This window comes from Nannospalax galili, unplaced genomic scaffold, assembly GCF_000622305.1.
Source record: "Nannospalax galili isolate Female #2095 unplaced genomic scaffold, S.galili_v1.0 scaffold452, whole genome shotgun sequence".
In the NCBI taxonomy this organism is placed as follows: domain Eukaryota; kingdom Metazoa; phylum Chordata; class Mammalia; order Rodentia; family Spalacidae; genus Nannospalax; species Nannospalax galili.
In genome coordinates, this window is record NW_008333659.1 from 1,443,589 (window position 1) to 1,468,300 (window position 24,712).

General features: G+C 36.7%; 1 protein-coding gene across 7 annotated transcripts in view; it reads right to left on the reverse strand.

The window, feature by feature from the left end:
* Nucleotides 1–202: 202 nt before the first annotated feature.
* Nucleotides 203–24,712, reverse strand: part of Etv1 (ETS variant 1) — a 97,940-nt gene continuing 73,430 nt past the window's right edge. For 5 of the 7 annotated variants that reach the window (XM_008828352.3, XM_008828351.3, XM_029561225.1 and 2 more), the window contains 5 exons: nt 20,745–20,813; nt 18,869–18,937; nt 15,208–15,377; nt 9,494–9,595; nt 203–5,642 (listed from right to left, as the gene is read on the reverse strand). In XM_008828352.3, the coding sequence (XP_008826574.1) occupies nt 5,421–5,642; nt 9,494–9,595; nt 15,208–15,377; nt 18,869–18,937; nt 20,745–20,813 (632 nt within the window). In that variant the 3' untranslated portion in view covers nt 203–5,420. Of the gene's footprint in view, nt 5,643–9,493; nt 9,596–13,107; nt 13,534–14,572; nt 15,026–15,207; nt 15,378–18,868; nt 18,938–20,744; nt 20,814–24,712 lie in introns of those variants that run through there. The other 2 variants (XM_029561227.1, XM_029561226.1) reach the window with 2 other exon arrangements.

Genomic DNA, 24,712 nt, shown 5'->3' on the forward strand with positions numbered 1-24,712 from the left:
GTTTCTTCTGGATCATGTGACTGACTCTCTTGTGCATCAGAAGTTTTCTGAGAACCTTTTTTTTTTTTTTTAACTAGTCGTGAAGAGCCTGGAGCAGTCAGTGCTGATAGCTTTCTGAAGAGTGGGAGGTGCACAGGTATTTCATTGGGGCTCCCAAGGATGGAGTCTTCTACAATGGAAAAGAATCAAAATGACACTTCAGTCATTTTCATTTGTTTATGCTGTTTAAAGGGCGCTAGCCTTTTAGTTCTTTCTACAAGGAATATTCAAATAGTAAGGTCAGGCAATTAATCAATCAAGCAATAACACTGTTTCCTCAAAATGTAATTGTAACAGACATTCTTGTCATGAGAAGTTAAATCAAGAATATAGCTAGGTCCAAGTTATTAATTTGCCTGTGATTCCCTGGCATTCTGAAATAAACATTCCATACTTTTTCAACTTATTAGACAAATCAAGACACATTAAAGGCAGTAATGCAAGTCATGTATCTATGCTGTTTTCCAAATAGTCTTCCTGATAGATTTATTGAGGAGATTAAGTGAAATATAACATCTAAAGAAATTGCAACATAGAACTAGAAAAAGTGTATCAAGTTCCATGTCTCTATGTTATTTAGAAAATGAATGGAAGAAATGGCAGAACTAGCAAACAGTTATTACAGAGCTTGGTCATAAATTAGTAAAATTAATAAGCTAATTAGAAGGCAATCAACAACTGAGATGACATTTATAAGATTTGGATGTGCCACCATTCCAAGTGATCACAAAAATCCAACATTTTCAATTTCTGGGCTTTTATTTTATATTTAAATTTTGAGTATATTTAATTTGCTATTAGCACATTATTTTCAAAGCACGTTTTCTCAAACAATAAATATGATCTTAATACAACCAAGTGAATTAAAAAAAATCTTCCCCATAGAAAGATAAGTTTTGAATGGAACTAAATAATATTGGAGTTTATGTGCAAAAAGAAAATCTACCTCATATATGAATTTGTAAGCCAAAGCTATTATATATACATTTTTTAATTGAGCATTCCAAAGTCACCAATATTTCTATAAAGGCACCCACTGTATAGTCAAATTCTCTTTTGAAACTATACTTTTCCATAAACTCTTTTTTTCATATCTAAGTCAGTGTCACATTTCTTTTAAATCAAGCCCTAAACGTAGAACAATTCTCCCTCCATTTGATCAGTCCTCAGAAGAACCCAGCAACCAGTCTCGTGGTCTCTTCCTCCTCCTAGTGTACTAAGGGTTAGAGTCTTTTGTGTTATATTGAACACAAAAACCTTTTAGAAACTTGGATTTTATGCATTTTTTTGTCAGAATTGTTCAATATGTTTATCTTTTTCTTTAAATTTCTTCCTTCCATTATTTTGCCCACTTTGTATACTTTTTAATAATTTTTCTTCTCCATACCAAACTGCATCTGGAAAATAGCTTACTCCTTTCTTATCTTTAAATTTTTTTAAGATTACAAGTAATAAGACATTCAAGTGGTTTTTCTGTAATGTTTCATCATTATCTTTGAAAGGGTTGCACAACTGACAACATGGTTCATTTTAGAAGCTCTATAATGTGTTTAAATACTGCAACATCGGCCAAGAAATAGCCTTCGTTGTCATATAAAGAGAAGTTGACTCACTTTTACAGTTGTTCCTTTAATTAACAAAAGATGTATTCTATATATTGTTCTTACTGGATAAGCAGTAATTATTTGCAGATGCTAAGGTCACAAGGTATCAACTCATTATTGACACTAAAAGAAATTCATTAAAAAAATATAATCTGGCATGGGCATCAAATTCAATTGTGCTATTGCTGTTATCACAGCTTCTTTCTTTCATTGCATGGTGCTTACAGGGAAGGGGATATTTAAATAATATAAAGGCTTGATTTGATGGACTAGATGACTTACTAGTAGAATAGGTGAATAGATTTTTTAATTCTTAATACAGAGATTTTCAAAGCTACTGATACAGACCAGAATACAGGGAGATAATTCAAATGGTAAATGAAAATATTCCTTAGTGCATTCTAATCTTAGCTACCTCCAAAGAACTTTTGTCCATGAATAAATAAATTAGCATTTGTTGCTCTGTGGGATCTTTATCTCCATGGGGGTCTTTATCTGTGTGGGAAGCTGAATAATCCTGAATTAACAGCTTTCCCAAGCCTTGCCCCATAACACATCAGAATCCCAAGATCTTAGGATCTGTTTATCTGGCAAAAGGGACTTGGCCTAGAATTAAAGAGGCCGACATGGAAAGACCAACCTGGGTTTTCTGGGTAAATTCTAAACAGAATCACAAGAGTTTATGCAGGAGGCCAGATGATGTGACAGTTGAGAAAAAGGAATGCAATCAAGCATGCAGACATTGAAGTGTTGTAATTAGGAGCCAAAGAACACATATCCTCTAGAACTGGGAGTAAGGGCTGTTCCTCAACCTCCAGAAAAAAGCAGCCTTTACAAATCTCCTGGTTTTAGCCCTTTAAGGCTCACTTTGGACTTCTGACCTCCAAAATGATAAGGTAAGTTTGTGTTAACTTATTAAAGTCTGCATGATTTGTTATAAGATCTACAGGAAGCAAGACCAAGCTCTTTCTGTGACTTGAGCAAATGCTCAGCATACTCAGTTTTGTGCGTTTTGATTTCGAAGCAGCTCTTAAGAAAATCACTTCTCACAAGTTACTTGGAAAGTATTATTTCCTGATGTCATTAATCTGTTGGATAACCGTGTCATTGGCAAGTTATTTTTAAGTTTTAGTTTTCTTTTACCAAGTCGAAGGAAAACATTATTTCACTAATTTCTATGTTTGATAGCCAGTTCAGTTAGAAATTCAAACACAAGAATCTTGCAGAAATCAGCTGCCAGATTTATTAATCTACCTGAAAAAAACACCATAGAAAACACAAGAAAAAAATAGAAAAACAAAACTTAAAAAAAATGCCATTTCGCAAAAGCTTATAATGCAATATTTTGAAATCCTCTGTGTTAGAAATATACTTAATAGTGGCTAATGACTTTCACCTTAAACAACAAATACATAGTTTGTCCTTAGAGATTGTACCTTCAATCAATCAATATCTTCCTTGATCCTTTAAAATAACTCATGGCCCAGTTCTTCACTGACTAGAACAAGAATATTAAAAGGGGGAAAATGCCAAAGAAAAAGAAATAATGGAAAAGAGAAACGAAATCCTCAATACAATTTGCATTTAGAACGTACTTGAAAAACTCACTTAAAATTTTCCTTCAATTTTACCAAATATCCCAATCACATATGCCAGTTCTATTTTCAATAAAAATTCCACTGATTATTTTAAAATCTGTTTTCATTCTAAGTGCTGTATGTGACCACGCTAGCATGGGGGATGTCCTGATTTCTTAAGGCATTTTATTTGGCCCATTAAGGGTCCAATGATATATGATACATATGTAGAACAGTCATTGAAGTCGCAGGTTATATACATATGTAGAAGTTAGAAAGTTTCTGACAGAATATGAAGTCTTGGTTTGCATGTGGATTCATAAGCGACTGCTCCCTTTTAAGAAACAGCTCTCACGATGTAGTGTTGGGAGATGACTGCTGCGGGAGCTTCTTTGCTGCACAGTCTCTGCTGTGCTGTGCTCATGAAATGCTTTCACAGGCTTGTTTTGGCTTCATGGCTCAGGATTTTTAAAAAAATATTTTGCTATAGAAGCTTTAAAAAGTTGTTCCTCTAGCATATTAATGGACTGAACAAAATTCGTTTTCTTTGCTGGAATCTTATAAGAAGCTATTTAGAGATACTTTAGTCATTTACTTAAGGTTTTTTAGAATGAATGGAACAACATGGCCCACTTTCAATGTTTTTTTAAAATGCAAAATAAAAAAAAAAAACTCAAAACTTTGAAACTTCCAATCTTTATGTCTTATGTCTAAATGTCTTAGACAATGTGATCACATTTCCAGGAGTGCCCAGAATGAGCCGGTGGAGAACCTCAGTGCCAGAACTGTCACACAGCAACTTCCTACAACTTAACAGTTCATAAATAACGTTCCATCTCACCAAAAGTTACAAAAGTTTCCACAGTTTCCCTTAGCAAGCTAAAGCTTACTTCATTTGTCAATGTGCATAAAAGCTGCTTATAGCATAGCATGGCGTAAGCTATTTCTTGAAGCAATAAATGGTTTGAGTCATCTATTTTGTCCTGAAATGCTATCTGTAGTTAACTGCTTTGCTTATAAATGGTCATAGTAAATTCAGCATGAAAGAGAATATTACAGAAAAGACAGCAGCAGAAGCATTAGCATTATCTAATATTTATATATGTTATCAACATAACACAGCAGTAAAACATTTAAATGCATATCAATGGGTACCATGTCTAAAAATTACTAGTGTACCTATTTAGTGTAGTGGATATTTTTCTTAAAGAGTGTTTGCTGTAACTAGAACAGCATTATATGAGATTTAGTACAGTTAATTCTTATTGATTAAATAATGTATTTATGTACTGAAGGTAGTGAAAGGAGAATTTTTTTTTCTTTTTTTGCTTCAAGGTGATCCAAGATTTAGCATCTAAATGAAGATTCCAAAGGACCATGACCTGTCATTATTTAACTGAAATGGGCATCAAAATATTTGAAACACGATATGATTTGTACCTAAACAGCAAGGTGGCGCCCGATACATGTAACGCTACTGACCTGTGACTCAGTTTGGAGCCAGAGTCCAAAATTGTGCCCCTCATTTATAGTCATGGTGATGACAACTTCAGAGAGAATTGCCCACATTTATGGTTCTCCTCTGTGAGTCATATATAAAGCAAAACAGAACAAAAAGAACACCAAATGCAATCGCTAAATACTTTTTTTTACAAGAGGTGCAAAAACAGTCATTTCTAACATTAAACTGCCATTTACAGTAGATATTTTTTGTACACCTGCGGAGACTCAGTAATAACGGGGAAATGCCCAAGGCAAATGGTCTCCAAGTGTATATTTATACAACATGAACTTAAGTGTACCATAGATACCCAGAGAAAATGAACATTATCTTATGTTATTATGAAATCGAACAGATATGATCTAGCTTCATCAGACAGAAAGCCTGTAGGAAGGACCCCATCCCAAGTCTAAGTAAAAAGTAATCCCCGGTTCCCTCTGCCCATTCACCCATCATCTTCCTGTTACACAGAATAAATGTTTAGATTACTCACCGCCCCCCCCGCCCCGCCCTCAAATAAAGTGCGCAGTCCATGGCAGACCATAGAATAATGCAACAGGAAAAGCCCCTTTTGTATTATTATTTAAAAATAAAATACAAACAACAAAAATAAAACAAAGATTGAAGAGAATCCTGTGATTCTCTGTATCTTTCGGAAAGAGGCAAAGCACAGGGTGCCCCTCTTGACTGTCACTCATGTTAGTACACGTAGCCTTCGTTGTAGGGGTGAGGGTTGCAGCAGCCCCCCTCTGGCATGTAGGCCATGCTCTCGTCAAAGTGAGACAGAGGCACTGTATCTTCTTCGTTGATGTGGCGTTCCATGTCTGTCTTCAGCAGCGGGCGCTGATTATCCGGAAAGGCCATGGAGAAAAGGGCTTCAGGATCACACACAAATTTGTAGACATATCTCTCTCCAGCCACCTGATAATATCCAGGAAAAGCCCATCCTCACCGTTCCCAGATGGGGGGTGGGAAGAGGGGGGAAAAAAAAAAAAACACGGATTAATATACCAGCAAGGGACAGAAAGCAGAAGAGGGTAAGCGACCCAGTAACTGCAGACACATGAAAGGGGGTGGGGTTGTCCTTTCTAGAATAAACTATCACTCAGTCAAGGGAGACACAAAAACGTTGACCTTGAGTAATAATTAATTCACTCCACAAATAGCTAGAAGACTCAGCAGTCCCCGCCCCCCCCTCCACACCTTTTTAACATAAAGGTGTACTTACATTGTCATTTGGGGAAGAAAAATCAATGAAATAAAGCAAAGAATTCACATTCTAGATTTTGCTTTAAAGCTTTCAAGGTAATATTTATACTTATGAAAATCTGTTATCTTTAACGGTACTTTCTCTTACCATAGTGTTTCTAAAACTCCCAAACCTTGAAAGAAAAAAAAAGAACGTGTATTTTATTTTTAATGAGACTAACAATCACTAATTCCCAGGGGACAGTGCTTCTTTCTCGTCATCATTTGGGGCACTCTGTAGTGTCATCTAAGAAAACCCCCAAAGATACATAGCCTTATACACATAAAGGATGGATCAAGAGGGCATTATCCTGAGTCCATCACTTTTTAAGATGAAGGCAAGATATGTTAGATGAAGCTTAAGGATGTATGTAAAGTGTCAAATTGAAGTAAGAGGTGTAAAAAGAGTGAAAGGAATCTAAAATACAGAATGTGTAGGGAGGAAATGAGAAAAAGAAATGTGACAGGTGCCTGAAATAGAAGAGATGCAGCACAATTTGTAGGGAAAACAGCCCCAAACTTAAATTTTCAAGAGTAATGCTCCTGTAGCAAACGATAAACAACCAAAAAAGACAAATGTGCCTCCCATTACCAGACAGCGACAGAGGAGGGGCTGGAGCCCAGGGCTGTGGCGGGGGAACAAAGGCGGTTCCTTGTGTTAACTTTGGTGGGGTGTGCGTGTGTGTAATTTCAGAACACTGAAAAGGGTTCAGCATCTCGTGGTTCTGTGTTCAAAGGTCCTGTAGTTGATTTGTGACGGGGGAAGCAATGCGCTCATGGTTTATAAACTCTATGTTTGAGAGAGAGAGAGAGAGAGAGAGAGAGAGAGAGAGAGACTGCCAAAGACCCCTGCTGCTCTGGACTCAGATTTAGAATATCTATTGCCCTGAATTTAAGTAAAAGAAACCACTTTAGAGTCCAAATAATCTGAATATTTTGAGGTTTGAAGGAGCCAACACTCAGTGTGTTTATGAATTTGGATGTGTTTCCTAAACTGTACTTCAGTTCCTTTTCTTCTGAAATGGAGACAGGAAGGGCCCCTTGGAGAGGCAGTTGTGAGACTGAGAGGGAAGTCTATAGCACAGTGCAGCACAGACAGAGGACTGTGGCTTAATTCACTGACCTCGGTCCTCAGTGTGAAGGAAATTAATTCTTAAAGGTGAACTGATGAAACGATAGTAAAACTAAAATCAGAAAAAGAAAAACCTGAAATAATAAATCCTAGTTTTGTTCTCTTTCTTTTGCTTTTCAAAGTATTTTCTAGATAAAAGTGAAATACATACTGTTCTGCATACCCCTGAGTGTTCTAAACCTGCTCTGTTTGGTTTTGGGCTACAGAGAGGGTGCTGTTTGCATTGGGTACTGGACCTGTTTTGTATGACCTGCTGATACTGGCTTTGATTAAAAACCAGGTAATAAATGAAAACATTTCTCCATGAGGAATTTAAATATACAGCATTTAATTGAGACTGTAAAGTCTCCTAAGCTTTCTGCCTTTATTCATGTTTCCTTCTATTTTTCTTTTGAATAAAAAATTTAGTACTATGACTCTATTCATTGTACTGTTCAGATATTGTTGAGCTTATAATAAGAACTGACATCCAAACAAAGCAAATGGCACAACAGAGATACAACCTCAGTATAAAAATTCTGCATACTAGGTATACCCTATCTGCAGCAGTGAGATGGAAAACAGGAATTTTGTGGAGGAATATATCTAAAATAAGCAGGGAGATGGGTGTGTTTACAAACACTAGATATTTAAATTACATTCCAACTTTTAAAACTTCAAATGCAGGACCAGCAAAATGGCTTGTCAGGTAGAGACTTGTCACCCAGCCTGAGAACCTAAATTAAATCACTGAGACCACAGAGAGGAAAGGGAAACAACTCATGCAACCTTTGCCCCACTCAAGTGCACATGAACTATGACACACAATCTCTAGCATCTCCTCTACCCCACTGAATGAATGAATGAATGAATGAATGAATAAATAAATAAAATAAATGTAATGAATTATTTTCATTGGAGGGGAGGGAATGGAGGGTGGATTTGATCTAACACATTGTACTCATGCATAAACATTAAAATACATTTGTAAATTGAAAATACAAATAAAATTTTAAATGTAAAAGATAAAGTAAAGGAAACAATTGTATATAACTATGTCAACCAGAATATAACCATTGTTAAATTACTGGTATAGCTTTTACTAGGTATTTCTAAACTTTGAAATAGAAGTACACACATTTTATTTACACACTAAAACAAGTACTATGCCCCCATTGCTTATTTCTACTTAAGAATTACTGAAATTAATTGCTGATTAAAAAGTTTTACGTTTAAACCCACTTGTTATACTTTACTTCCCAAGTTTTAAGTTTAATTACTTTTTATAGACACTACAAATGTCTGTGTAGTTTTAAGTTAATCAAAAAATATGGTCATTCTTATTTGTAATATGTAACCCTCCATCTTAATGTATTTGTAATCAAAGGGGAGGCAGTGTTTCTCTGAATAACTATGCTACATGTTACCTAAACATCAGAAGGGTTGATGGCAACAATTACAAAGAAAAAGGCAGAACATTCTAGAAAGAACTCCAGTGATGACCTAATAGTCATGTGAGGGTCTGAGATTAGCAAGGAAATGTCTGTACATCTCTAAGGAAGGATAAATGTAAAATTATAAGAGGCTCTGGTTGTTTGCTAGCTATAAGTAGACTCTAATTTTTGCATGCTTTCAGGTTGAACAAACTGCCCTTTTATGCCACATGGTGACACCCAAAGGGTCTCTAGTGTACAGCACTCACATCAAATTACTGTGGATGGATAAAGCCATATACTGCCTAAAGATGAAGGAAATCATAACAAATATTCAAATGATATGTATTTATTCATTTATTTACTGCCTCCTTCAAAAATGCTATATTTTAAGCAAATTTTATTTTCACTCTTTCTTTTTAAAAAGAAACATTTAAGAATTAAAGGAAGTTCACTTGAATATAAAATATATTGAAATTTGTTCCACCAACCAAATAACATGAAACATTTATTTTAAATAGGCAATTTGAGATATTAAACCATCAGATGATGAAATCAAGCAAGACATCAAGTGATGAAAAAAAATGTTTCTTCTAATAAGAGCAAGAGAAGCCTGAATGATTTAACAATCAGAGCAAGAAAAAAATATAAGCATATTAAAAACACAAAAGTGCGGGGTTTAATAGAGTTACAACATCCTGAAATACGTAAACGCAGTATCAATACTGAAACAATTTTTGTTTATTGTGTGTAGTAAAACAAAAACTTCCAGAAAACCTATCACTTGGTAAATATTGACACATTTATCTCCAATGTCCATGAACCTATAAATACTCATGATACCCAAACCAGTAGCTAAGCATTTATTAAAATGAGTGAAACCCATGCTTCACAAGGCAGTGGTACGTGGTTTGTAAAGTATGACATGCAGACTAGCAGGTGACATTTCAATGAATTTTTATGTTGTATTAGCTCCTCACCTTTTGCATGATTCCCTTCTCGTAGTAATAGCGGAGGGAGCGACTAAGCTTATCATAGTTCATAGCTGGTCTGTTTTTCTGAATGCCCCAACGTCGGGCCACCTGCCACCAAGACAAAATCACATTGTTAGTGTTCACTATTAAACTGGCATTTTTTCACACAAAAATTTAAGTTAATGAACGAATTACTCCTAATTCCACCAAAACATGTCTAAACTAAAGGCCTAAGTAAAATAGCAGCCGTGTTCGAGATCTGAATTTCCTATGTAGTGGTTGAAACCAGGCGTGCAGTATCCTTCTGAAACATCACAATAGAATTCTTTGTCATCATTGTTTTGGATAAAAATTAAATGGAAATAAGGGAATGTGTTTACAACAGGAACGAACAGACTGCAATTCACCAAAATGAAGCAAATTTTCCCTTGTGCAATACTCTGTCGGTTTTTTCCTCATTGGATTTTCAGGCTAAAATTATAGATTAAGAGCAGCTTAATGATCTCTTTGTAAAGGTGTTTTATTGCAATCGTGACAAAGCAGAGGGAAAGAGACCCTGCCTGGTGTAGTGGAAAAGAATGAACGGCAGTGTGTCTGGCCGAGGAAACAGTAGACCGATTAATAAACTCAACTACAAATAATTTTTGTTGCCTAAAGCAGCATCAAGAGAACTGAAGCCAACACCAAACTGGAAACTTAAGCATTCATTTATAAAGCAGCAATTGGATGCTAAAAATAAGATGGAAGTGGAAAAGGTCATCATATATGTAGGTCTAAAGACTTTTTTCGAGCAGAATGTCCACATTGTGGTTTAGTTAAGTTTTCAGAACATTTTACTATGTGGCTCTGGCAGAGCATCGGGTCTGGCTTAAGGCAGAGCTCCTCCACAGAGCTTTTTGAAAGCACACGTCCTTCCCAAAGGAGCCTGTCTCCCTGCCCCACTGTGGCACCGGTCTGATGGCGGCAGAGGGAGAGGAGCCTACTTCTCTGAAAGTAGCTGAAGTTGTATTCTCATTAACTCCCGCTCTTCGACAGTCTGTGGGGAAACCATGCAAACCTAGGCAACCGAGAGCATTCTCCACAGTGAGTGTGTGTGTGCTTCGTTTCCATGGAATTCCGAGTTCTTATGTCCCATGCACTCAAAGAACATCTCAAAGCCATCTTTCCGTTTCTCTCCCCCCTTTATTAGCCATAACTTCTCTGTGACTTTTTTCTTTTTAAAAACCCTGATCCTTGCTATTTTCTCTGTCACTAATTTGTATTCTCTGAATGAACATATAATAGTCTTTAATCACAAGGATCAGTGTATTGTTTTAAGAGCAGAAAGAAGCGACGAAACAGGGGCATATTTAGACATCCAAGCCCACAGTCACAGTGGCAGATACAGAATTTCCCAGATAAACTTTAACGTAAATGTCTAAGCAAGAGTGAAATAGGAGCATGGAAAGGAGGCAACAAGAAATAAAAGCCCGGCATGGCCACCTGTGTTGCTGATCTCCGGCCTTCGAGGGCTGAGACTGGGGCTGGGGCTGGGACTGGGGCTGGGGCAGAGGAGGAGGCAGGGGGATCTAAAGTTCTAGACCAGTCAGGGATGGAGACCCTGAAAAGGGGAAGAGAGAGAAGGGGAGGCCAAAATGGAAAGAAGGAAATGAAAGTGTGGTTTGTAAATAAAAATCTTTCAAGAGCGTAACGATGGCATCACTGAGTCTTCGGCAGACCACAGCTATGCAGCATGCAGATCTTTAGGGACTGGGAAGATCAACTACTAATCTCTTTAAGCAATAATTTCTGAAAAATTCATTTACAAAGGATTCTTTTCTAGAAATCTACCAGAATTCACCTCAAAAAATAAAACATAACAAACTTTAAGGCAAGATAGGAGTCTCTGGATAGACTAAAATGATTGTTAAAAATACCATAAAAGAAGGGTGTTTCTTGTTAAAGAAGCGTCAGAGGGGCGCTCTTGCAATGTTTGGTTCTCACGAGGGCACTTAATTCTCAGCACCATTGTAGGCATTAGTCTACAGCTGAGAGAAGTAAATTATATTCTTAGACGTGTTTTTGTGTTATAATCAACACAAAGTCGGGGGAAATGAGGCAGCAATATGCTTATGAGATGTAAACAAAAGGATTCAAAATTAACAGGAAGCGTAAATAACTACCAGGCCACTAGCCAAAAAAAGAAAGTCTGCTCCAACCTCATGAGTACTACCAACTTCATCACAGTTAGCAGCACTAAAAACACCGCATAATTTTCAACACAGAGTCTGAGAGCCAGTGCTAATCCTTCCAATGACTTCCTTATGATATACTTTCAAATGAGAACTTAGGCTATTTAGAGGGGACAGTTAAAAGTGGGTGGCAGTATGGCATTTGCCCTTAGTGTCAAGTAAATTAAATGGGTCAATGTGATATTTTAAGTTAACTATTTTTATTCTATTAATCATCTTACTTTTTGTGGTGTTAGGGTTTGAAATCAGGCTCCTCTGTCTGCCAGGGAAGCACTCTTATCATTGACACACATCCCCAGCCTGTCAACCTAACTTGTTAAAGTCATGCTTGAATGTGGAACAGTGAACCTGGAAACCAATCAGAGTCTGGCAATCAGACTTCCTGGTGTTCAACAAGCTTGAACTTTATGAAAAGATTCTGACACGGAGGCCTGCAGATGCCTTGCTATGCTAATAAATATTTTGGGGAACAATTCCCTAGGATGATTGATTAATTTGAAAATAATATTCTATTATCTCAAATACTCCAAAAAAATGACACATTTGTTTGTTAATGTTAGTTAAGCACCCTGATGCAGGTAATCTGCACAGGTTTGGAGTCTCACCCATTACCACTGTAAACCACCAGGAGTGACATGAGGACATGCAACCTGTGAACAGAGCCAACACGGTGGCTTCCTAGACTTCATTCAGGAATTGTGCTGGTCACTACTGAAAGACCAGTGGAGGGGAGAGAAGGGCCAGGGGCCATAGGGCCTGAAACAACTTCACAGAACTTTCCAAAGAAATCTGAAAAGATATCACAGCTACTGCCTGATAGATAGGTTTGCAACAGTGAGCTAGGTGGCAACCAGAAATGGGATTTTTCATTTCTTTAATTTTATTCTTTGGTGTTTGTTGTGGATGTCAGAGGTCAATGCAGGTGTCTTCTTCAATCACTCTTCATCTTATTTTTTGAGACAGGGTCTCTCACTGTACCTGGAGCTCACTGAATCAGGTAGGATGGCTAGCGAGTAAGCCCCCAGGATTCTCCTGTCTTAGCCTCCCCATCACTAGAATTAAAGGTGTGTGCAACCGTATCTGGCTTTGTATGTGGGTGCTGGGAATCAACATCAATTTCTCATCATTATGCAGAAACACTTTACCATCTGCCTGGTCCCCTCAGGATGTTTCATTCTGAACAAAAGCTTAGGAGACATTCAGTGCCTATTGCATAAGTCTCAGTGAGTTAGTAACCATTTGGAAAAGGTTTACTGGCTTTGAATTGCTGGGTCCATTTTTTGACTTTATGAGTCTGTGACAGCAGAGTTGTTGAAATGTCAGTTGTATGAAACAGATGTAATTGTAGTTCTTTCCTGGATTTAAAAATCACAAAAACTCAGAATGTGATGGTACTTAATGGTCATCTGGTTCTATCTCCATTTTACTTATTCAAACTCAAGCATCATAAATATCAGTGGTTGCTATATAAAGAACTTAATCATTTGCAGAATGTTTACACTTCTGAGTGGATCAAAAGTTACTGACATAATTCAGCAATGTCCCCTGTCTTAACAAATATGACAAAAATAAAAATTTCTGTTTCTGCTCAGTTTATTTTAATCACAGGTGGAGGGAAATGACTGTTTAACCGATATAAATCCCTGTTGAATTTCCCCTGTCCAAGTCTTGCAGTGATTATTCAAACCTTCCATGAGGAGAGAGCACACATCTCCATCATGTTGCAGGCTCTGAAACGATCTTGCTGAGTATCACTAGCTTATTTGCTAGTGCTCCACATTTTTGTGGTTCTTTTACTTAATTATTCAAATACACCTACAGAAAAAGTAAGCTTTTTTTGTAGTTAAATTGAGCTTTGAATATACTACAAAACTTGAACACCCAAACATTTAGCCCACACTAAGCAGCAAGAGATATTTTTCACTTCTGGTATTAAGCCTTCTTAGTGTGTTCAGTGTCAGGTGAGGGCTATTCTGCAGGCCAGAACCAACTTTCTACTACAGCTAGACCACTGAAGCAAGCTAGGGAGACAATAGTATTAATTACAGCTCCTCTTATTTCACATTTCTAGTAATACATCTATTAAAACATTATTTTTAATTTTTCCCCCTTTGAGGTACTGGGTAATAAACCTAGGGCTTTGTACATGATAGACAAGTGCTCCATCGCTGTCCTACATCACCAGCCTGAAACAGAACATCTCAGAACTTAATAAGCTATGTAATTTGTCTTCTGAACATTAAATTAAGATATATTATCTGATTGTGTTTAATATATTGATTAATGAACAGAAATGTTAATTTAACTTATGAGGCTAGGTTACGGATTTTGCAGACAGTTTCAATCCTCCTGAATTTCTTCACATTGCTGAACTGTTTAGAGCTAATAGCCAATTTGATCAGTCATAGATATATTAGCTAGAATTCTTCCATTGTTTTCTTGGCTGATATAAAAAGAAATAAACTTTAATAGTGGTAGAAAAAGCACCTTCTGGAAAAGACAAAATTGTCATTAGCACTCGACAAAGCATACTACAACTGTAGCCTTCAATCTAAACTTAGTCTTGGGGAGATTTTTTTTTCCTTAAGACAGGGTCTCCCTGTAGCCCCAGCTGGCCTAGAACTCACAGACATCTGCCTGCCTCTGCCACTGCCTCTTGAATGCTGGGATTAAAGGCGTTTGCGAGACTAAAATTTCAAGTGAGCAAAGTCTTCCTGGGAATGGACTGCTGGGTGGAGGAGTGCTGGGGAGCATTTGAATAGTTATTGAAAGTGCGCCATGTAAGCATAGCCCCTCTACAGTCTTTTACTTCAGTCATTTATCATGCATTATGGCAGTATTTTAAGCTTCATCCCTACTAAAGGCGTGTACACATTTCTGTTGACTTGAAACAGATGTCACTAACAAAGGGAAATAATGTTTCTCCAAGCCCTTGTCTGGTGAGAGATTCTTAGGGTCTGTGAATTTTCCACTGTGGCCCTCGCACGCTTTCATTCTCCACAGCTGTTACTTCCCATCCTCTCTTGCACATGACTTGGTCCTTAAATGTTCCTCTCCAGTCTTCTTGATAAAATCCAGATTACCAAACTTAGTGCTAATTCAAAAGAACAATTCCTCCACCTCCAAAACTTGCTGAGCTTTTATAGACACTGCCCCTTTCTCATAACAGTCATGGGGACTCCTGCCTCCTCCCTGATCTTAGATATGGTTTTAGAGACCTCTCTCCTGGGCTTCCCAAATAAAGACTTAGGCTAATAAGTGCCCTAGGTGATCTTTTTCAACACCAGTGTTGTGTGATGACATTCATCTGCAAAGGCCATAAATGAAATTAGTAATTTTAAATGTAGGCCTTTTCTTTTGACCTACTTTCAAATTTAAAAATATCTATGCAGTTTTAAATTTTTAGAAAATATTTTAACAGATTAATCAAATCGATCAGTATCTATAATAAGAAATTTTAGTTTCCTAACAAAAATCTACTAAACCAACCTCTTCAGGCTCAATCAGTTTAAATTCCATGCCTCTACCGGTCCAGGCAATGAAATGAGAATTTGAAGGGTCATCCAGAAGAGCCACCAAAAACTGCCAGAGCTGAAGCGATCCCCGCCGCTGGTATGTAGGTCCTTCCCGGTACATCCCTGGCTCCTGTTTGATGTCCCCTAAATTAAAAAAAAAAAAAAAATTATTAACACTAACATTATGTTACTTATAAAAATTTACATCAAACCAATCCTGAAAATGGTTAAAGACAATCACTTTATGGGTTTATGGGTTTCTATGAAATTTAGTAGCACTATTAGAGATTTAAGATAACTAAATGATTAAATATAAACAAACAATCTGTCCCAAGGTACAGGCATCATATATACTATATTCTCCTTAATATATATGCACACCAGTGTGGAATAAATCTATAAATATCATTTACAGATGACATTCTGGCACAACTATCTATTTGTCATCGACTTCCTTAAAACCAATGGAAGCTCACCATACTTGGCTGTCAGTGCCGTTCCTCTGCTCTAAGCAACACTGAGGAGGAACTAATTAGCATTTTGTTTGTACAAATCAAATTCTGAAAACTGTAATTTGAAAATATTTTATAAACCTGCACATGACAAACAACTGAAAATTTTAATGGACATATTTTAATGCAAATTTAGTAATATCATAAATCTTAGTAATCTGTATCTTATCTAAATTTTAAAAATCATGTGAGGAATCAGGGTGTTGAAAACACTCCACTGCTACATGTTCCCGAGCACGAAGTACCCTTTCACCTGGCAATACAGAAAACTCTCTTGCTTTTTATCTCTTATTGACATTTTATAATTTGAATTTAGCTCACTGTTCTTTTTGTAAAAGGCCCATTTAAGAATGAACACACCAGAACTTTCTGTAAAAGTTATTTTTAAGCAAGAAAAATATGTGCTACATTTATCTATTTTCATAGTAGAGGATATAAATCTAGTAAGTATGAGTAAAGGTGTTTCCAATACATTTATTGTGAGTCTGGTCAACTGTCATAGCTTTTTGAAACAGAACAAAAACTTGGTATTGTAACCACTGATCATTTACTTCTAGTTTTTTGTTTGTTTGTTTGTTTGTTTTTTATCTTTTTGAGATAGGGTCTCCCTGTTGTCCTAGATAGCCCAGAACTTATGTTATATAAAGAGGGCTGGCTTTGATCTCACAGAGATGCAGTTGCTAGTGCTGGGACTAAAGGCATGCGCCTCCACACCCAGCTTGATTATTTACTTCTATCGACTGCCATGCATTTCAAAGTTACATGGATCTGGCCAGATGGGGTTCCAGCACCTGTAGCCCTGCCAGTTCATCATTAGTGAGAGACTGTTTCTGTACCACTGCAGAAAGAGTTCAGGCAGAGTATATTCAAGCAAATCTATTTACACTACTGTGAAATACAAAACAGACTAAATCACAAGCTTTCTAAAAATTTCCTGTGTCCAGTAAACAGAAATATACATCTTCAAATAACTACAGAAAAAGCAAAGTTTTAACAAGCTGAACTAGATCAGGCATGGTGGCACATGACTTTAATCCTACCACTTGGACCTTTGTGAGTTCAAGACCAGTCTGGAACACAAAGCAAGTTCCAGGCCAGCCAGGACTATATGCTGAGACCCTGTCTCAAAAATAAATAATAAACAAATAAATAAATAAATAGCCTTATTCAAGGGCAACTGATTATTGCTGGGTAAGGGAGAGCTGACCTTCTTTAAGGGAATGACTCTAGATAGGCTGACTAGATTCGAGTGGATAAACTTAAACCTTGGGACATCTGGGTACAAAAGTTTGACTCTTTAGACCTTAACAGAATGCATGAATTCCGTTAGGGGGAGTTATAAGGAGAGGATCTAAATATGATTAAGGTTTATTGTATAAATACAGTAAAAATTCAATAAAAATATACACTAAGATAAATAAATAGCTAAAGTAAAGCACACAATTATTTAGTCATTATCTGCTAAAACTTAAGTTCCTTTGTTCTTAACTAGATAATATAGGCGTATGTCTTTGTGTTGATTACAAAGGCAAGTTTTATTTACTTCAGCTTTTCCTTTACAAGTTTTTTCATGAAGGCAAGTGAACAATTACACAAATAGAGTGAAACCTTGTTAGATTTTAGTTTCTATAGCATTGCTGCCTATAAATGGACCTCATTTCCATTAACCATGTGCAATGAAAAAAATAATCACCATGTTTTTCTTGTTTTTCTCATACTTACAAAATGTAAGACATATATTATCCTTCAAAATGTTTTCTCAATACCAAATTGCAAGAGTATTTAAAGTCAAAGTAAATAAACAGACAACAAGTTCCCTAAACATTATGTTCTACTTTGTTCATAGTTTTAAGATATTTTTCCTCCTCATGTACCTTTGCTTATTTTAAGATTATGTAAAAGGTGAAACTCGCGATAAGTAAACAAACAAAAGACATTCTGTCTGAAAAGAAAAGGCAAGATTTAAAGAACCGTGATGCTGTGCTAATGATGCTGGGTAGCGCAATTCACAACTCTGAAATGGGCTTACGGTAGCTATTGTAGAATAAAGCCCCAAACATGACCCCCTTTGGGGTTTCAACTCAGTGACCTTTAATAAATTTAGAAATTTTACGGGAGGCTAAGGAAATAGATTTTCTCAAGACTCACCATCCTTTCTGAAAAGTACAAGAGCAGCAAGAAGCTTGGGAACCTAGAGTCATCGTTGAGTAACTAATTATGAGACTGAAAAGCAATCTGAACCTGTATTTTGCTGTTTAAATAATGACAATTAAAAACTGAGAGCGCCCGAGTCATTACAGTCCTGATCCCCAAAGTTTGTGCAATCAGCTAATCAGAGGGCCCCTGCTCGTTTCCTGTTTAACAATCAAAGCAGGAAATACGGAGACCACTCTGCAGAGTCACTAAATGAATTAACTGTTCACATTTTATCCGTGCTTCCTCGTAAACGTCAACTTTTGCCACCACCCTTGTCAAGAAGATTCTATCTAGCCTGACGCTCTTTTCTAATATCTGGGACCTTTTCTTTGCACTGGTGAGTGATATTAAAAAGGTAATGCTTTCCTAACTCCCTTTTAAGCAATTATAAAGTAATATACTACATTAGTAATGTACATCTTCCTTTGGAAAAAAAAAAAGAGAGAGAGAGGGACTAGCAATCAGTAACTAAATGAGCGGTTATGTTGCTCCTGTGCTCTATAATGCATTTTTTCATGAACAGTAAAAGAAAGGAGGCTGCATTAGCCATCAGTGCAGCCACAGTCACATGCTTTCTGCTCTGTTTTGTTAATTACAGGATCAGCTTTCAATAAATCTCCAACAACAAGCTGTGTGCACTCAGCAGGACAATGGAAAGATGCCCCTGTCTCTACACAGAAAGCAAGAATGATGTGCTTTGCCTGGATCTCCAGAAACCAATTCTCATGAAACCAAAGGAGACAGGGAAGGGATGGGGGTTCTTAGTGGGGAAAGGAAAGAGAATCTACAATGAGTCAAGTTTAGCTAGAACTCAGTACATGCTCAATGATGTGCATAGAAATCAAAATGGACAAATATTAACTGTTTTCAGAAGACAAAACTATGGTCTCCATTCTCTCTTAAAAGAATCAAAAATGAGACACCTACCATCGAACTTCTCAGGAACTACACATGTGTCATCATAGAACTGCCTCGGGCCCTTTTCAAACATACAGCCTGTGGGGAAAATGGGACATGTTTATTAAAGACAGAGATGAAATGAGGCTCACAAGTATTTTAAGGAAACCACTGTCACAAAAATCGTTTTGAGAACAATTCTGCCACATCCCCGCCCTTTGATCCTGGATATGTTAGCAGTCTCCTTGTCCGTCCTCATCTATTGAATAGGAAAACAGTACCACCACCTACTATAACAGAGTTGTTGCGAGGATTAAATGATTGCTGGGTATTCAATGTAGACGGGGTCTAAGCACAGTGAAATGGAAAGATTAGCTACTTCTACAGTTTCTGACCGAAGCATAGCCTCACATAAACCTAGGATGATAATGCATCAGTTTCTTTAAAGGTTTCTTCTTTGTTTCATTATTTAATGAGGAGAGGCACATCGATGTGAATGTCTTGGTATTGTCCTTGATTTCCCTGATGCTGTGAAACAGATTTATTTACATTACCCCTTACTTCCTTGTAGAAATATCTTGAAAAGCTAAACTTCTCATCTTTTAAAAATAATTTTCTGTGTTCTATTTGTGTGTATATGGTGCATGTTACAAAATGAGTATGAAGGTCGTAAGACAGTGTGGGAGTTGGCTCTCGCCTTCTGCCATGTGGACTGAACCCAGCTCACCAGGCTTGGTGGCAAACACCTTTATCCACTGAGCACTCTTACCAGCCCCTTCTCCTTTTTAAAAGCCAAGAGAGTGGAGGTGGGGAGAGGAGTATTTTATTTTGCTTTTGTTTTTAGCTATACTATAACTCAGCTCACAGAAAAAGTGAAAAATAGACTGGTGTCTTTTCATGATGATTTTCCCTCATATATACCTCACTGTGGACCTTAAGCTGCCAGCTGTAATTATGGGAAGACATTTCACTTTACTATCAGTTTGTTTCTCAAATATTTCAGTCTCTGCAGTAGATTCATAATATTAGTAACAGCAATGATAATTATATTGCATTGGTGCAAAACTTTTGCCTTCAAGTATTTTGTATTTACTATCGTTCACTATCATATAAACTTCTATAAATACTATTCCACATGAAATAGTGACTATAAAACCTAACCAAAAAGGATGTACTAAGGCAATTTTACTGAAAAATAAGGTGTTTAAGAAGCAAGAACAGAGTTCCAGAAATCCTTCAAGGAGATAATGTCCACATAAAACCATTTCTTGTCTATTACTTTGCAGATGTCAATGTCTGTTAGAGCAAAGCTTTCCATGGCCATAAACAGAGCTGAAATGAAACTTCTCTAGCCTCTTCTTAATAACTACTTCTACAAAAGGTTCAAAATATCAGACATTAAAAGGCAAAAATGTTTCACCCTGCAGTGCTTTTTACCTCAAAACTGTAACTTAGGCTTGTGCTCTCAGAACTGACTGTTCTGGAGGATATATTTTAGTAGCGTGCTCAAGGAAGGGCAGTCTATGAAGCTCATGTTTAAGTTTAGAAGAGAATGGTGACTGAAAGAAGAGGACAGTTATTTGTGTGCACATGATTCATGATAGCAACCAACTATAAACTACCCATCTGAAAAACGATCCTTTCATTTAAAAAAAATAGTTTTGTTTTGTTTGTTTGTTTGTTTTGCCTTGCTAGGGATGGAACCCAGGGCCTTGGGAATGTCAGCCAGGAACTCTACCAATGAGGCACATCCCCAGCACCCAAAAAATAAAGTTTTAAAATAATGTTTTAAGGGACATTAATGCATTGTCTGGAAGAACATAGTGATTAATTAAGTGGTCCATATTTGGAATGTACAATTGTTTTGAATGTGATTTATAAGGAATTTTTTAAATGGAGGACTTAACTTCCGTTCTGCTTGGATGTGTCAGGAACCCTTCTTGCCTCATGTAAATGGTGTGGCAACTAGGCACTTCTGAAAGAAGAAACACAATTAATTGGTTAAAGAAGTGGCAGATTTAAAGGACATCATTATCAATGGACCAGAAAAGTACAGAAACAGCAAGAGTCTGATTGCACACGGTGAATATTACAATTACAGGCAAAGCCTACATGGGGAATGTCAATTCCCTTCAACAAACAGGTGAACTTAGTTTTACCAAATCAACCTTTCTAAAGTTCAGCAATAACAGCAATACACACGGGCGTCACATCGTCCACAAGAGTTTCATAAGTTCTAAGTATGTTTCAGGACACTTAAGAAAGAAATTTATACATCCCAGGGCTTTCTATGCAGGGTGCAAGAATCAACAAAAGGTTCAGTCATGATTTACTTCATTAACTGCTAAATTATCTTTACTCTTTTGAGATGATTACTGTGTTTTTCTCAGATAACAGCATGTCTGAATTTTCATTTTTATTAAGAATATAGATCATGTCTAAAACCAATGAAGAAAAAAAACCAAGAACATCAGTTCTACCCTTGTACTGAGAGTGAAGCCTTGCCCACGTGACCAAGGGGTCTGGAGGAGACAACAAATTGAGGAACTTCGAAGCCTTACAGTGCTGACTCGGAATGGAATATGTTTAATAGTTTAGACATGAAGAAAATGAGATAACCTTGAAGCAGAAGACAGACGATTAAAATCCTGGACCTTACTATTATCTAAGTTATGTAACTTGTGATAAACCATTTACATCTATACTTCTGTAAAACAAAGGATTGGAAACTATTCCCTAACATCAGTGTATTATCCTTGAGATTCCTGATTCTGAGGGCAGAGATTCATTTGAATAACCAGGAGCGGATGAATGGCAGCACCATGAAATTTGAACTTCTGGATCCGTCACTGTAGTAAGAGTTTCTTCTGAAATCCAATACCTACTCTAGTACTTTTATTTTTATTTCCTTTATCCCCAAAACAGGTTCCTCAAATCTGAAGTTTCAGGTCCTACAAACCAGGGCCCAATCTTGAATATATAAATACATGTGATCAAGACAATTACATCATCTGCATATATTACCAGATTTCCTAAGCAACATAAACAAAAATAAAATTTATAAGAGCATGCCACAAATGTTATTTAATTCTTAAAAATGCCCTGCTTCCGAACACTTGTGAACATATAACTCTTAAAGAATGATTTGGAATTTCAAAACCTTATCTCTTTAGAACTATGCATTTATATACTCTATCATTATAAGAAGATAATTAATGTGCTTTATGTGACCCAGACAATTCTTTCTTAGCCTGGAATTTTTGATCTATAAAATTAGTTTGTTTTCTGGGTTTTGTTTTTAGCTATTGTTTTGCCCAATAACATTTGGAGGGAAGGAATCTGATGGTAAATGTCAACCAAACTGCAAGCAATTTTTAACACAGAAAAAAAAAAATTAACTTGTGTTTTTTTGTTTTGTTTTGTCTTTTTTTTATTTTTTCCTTTTTTTAGTGTTTGTGAGACAGGGTCTCCCTGTAGCCCCAGCTGTCCTGGAACTCAGTATGTAGACCAGGCTGGCCTTGAACTCACAGAGATCCACCTGCCTCTGCCTCCCAAGTGCTGGGACTACAGGTATGCGCCACCACACCGGCAGGATATGTTAAAACCTTAATTTTAACAAAACTGAATATGCATGTAGTAAGCCAGATGCGGTGGCTCACATCTATAACCCCATTATTGGAAGGGCTGAGGAAGGCCATGAGATTGAGACCAGTCTGAGCTACATAATGAGACCCTATCACACGAACAAAAACAGAAAGTAAAGAAAAAAAGAATGTAAGAGGCAGGGCGTGTAGCCCAGTAGCAGGGTACTTTCATAGTATGCACAACATCCTGAGTTCAATGCCCAGCACCACAAAAATAAAATTGAATAATTAAGTAAAAGGATGAAAGAACTCATAGGTCACTAGTTGAAAATATTGCAAAACTTATTAACACATTTTAGTATAACATGCTTTACTATATAACATATTACATAGTATATAATTCTGAGTCTATGAAGGTAGCATGGTCCCCCTATTTCCTAACATCAGTATTTATAATAGGCCCGGATTGCCAAATAGTTAGCAACCCATCTTGTCCCAATCTTTTAACTAATGGCCAACCTTTAAATTAATGTTTAATGTTATTCTAATTTATTGCCAAGCCTAAGGCCCCTCAAAGCCTCTGGGCCTGGAAGGGGCAGTGTTAATGACCGCAGTCAGCCCAGCAGCTGCTCCAAGGCCAGCATTATGTTACACCTACATTGACACGCTGCCACAAAATAGTCTTACTGACTGCTATACACCTGGAGAACGGCTGTAAAAGCAGCTGGCAGGCTCTGGAGACAGCCAGAGGGAACATATAGGCTAAAGTCTACTACATATAAGTGTGACTAAATGTGACATTACCTCCTAGAGGGGGAGAAAAAAGGGAGAGAGGAAATGGAACATTACTGAGAAACCCACTATTTGAAACTGAAGGAACATCTTGTTGAAAGTGTTCAAACATGATGAAAAATTAGTGTGATCCTGGAAAACTAGACACCACATCAAAGATATTTGATGCTCAATTTCACTAATACTCATGCATGTACTGAAATAGCTGGTGTCTTTTATTGCTGTTCTTACACTGTATTCTTCAAAAAAAAAAAATCTAGCATTTTTCTATGGTATTTAAAACACTGATTTAAAATTTGTAACAAATCAATGAGAGATTAAAAAATAAAAAGGCTCAGGCAAGAATTTTCCTTATGTTTGCAAAGGCCCAACTTGTGATTTTAAAAGGGCAATGATAACTTAGAATATATATGTATACATGAATATAATTGTGCTTTCCCACTCCCTACTGTTTAGTACATCTGAGAGTAAATAAAATTAACAACTAATTCATAAAGTTGGGGCCTTGACTAGCCTTGTTTAAACCCAGTCCACCCTCTTAATGGATACAATGTATGCAGTCTAGAGGACCCTGAAAAAACTAGGGCTAACAGGTTTATCCACAGAAAGTAACTAAAGTCATGTTATCCTAAAGTGATATCAGTTAATTTATGACTATCAGAGTCGGTCAGACTCTAATCAAATTGTAGAAACATTTCCAAAGTGATTATTCAATCAAATGACTAACATGGTTAATTAGGAGCATAAACATTGCTCTGAAGTTCATCAAAGTAATGACTTGCCCAGAAAAATTACAGCTAATTAAATTGCCTGCTGCTTTCATTTCTACCTTATCTAATAAAAAAAAATCCAACCGGCAAAATTTGGCATTACATTTTAACTTTTGTTAAATGCTCAACTAAGATCCAAACCAGCTAAGTGGACACTTCAAAGGCAAATGTTCTGTGGCAGGGAACGGAGGTGGTGTGTGTATTCACTTGTGCCATTTCTTGGAAGGAAAACTTACAATTCCATAACAACAAACAGATGCAGCTCAATCTGTGCAAAAAATGTTAGGATAGCAGAATATTTACACTGTCCTATCTAGCATCCTTAGGAGATCATTTTAGGGCCACCATTTCAACAGAGTGATAGCAAACAAGCACTTTGTCACCTACTGGATTAAGTCCGAGGTCTGACTTTTCATGAGAATGTGGCATTGTGTAGGCTATTTAACAACTCTTTCCTCTGTCTTCTCATCTGTAAAATGGGTATGCTACTGATATTTTTTTAAAGGGTTGTTAGGAGGACTACATATGGTAAGTTATATACAAGGTTTCCTCCATGACATCCAGACAATAAGAATTTAAAGTATGATACTAATTATTAATGATAGAATTAACTCTTAAGTGATCCTCACAAGTATTTAAGTAGAACAAACCATGACATTTAAAAGAGGAATCATTATATATTTCAATAATTTATTTGTATATCTTAATTTACTATTCTTAAGTCTTAT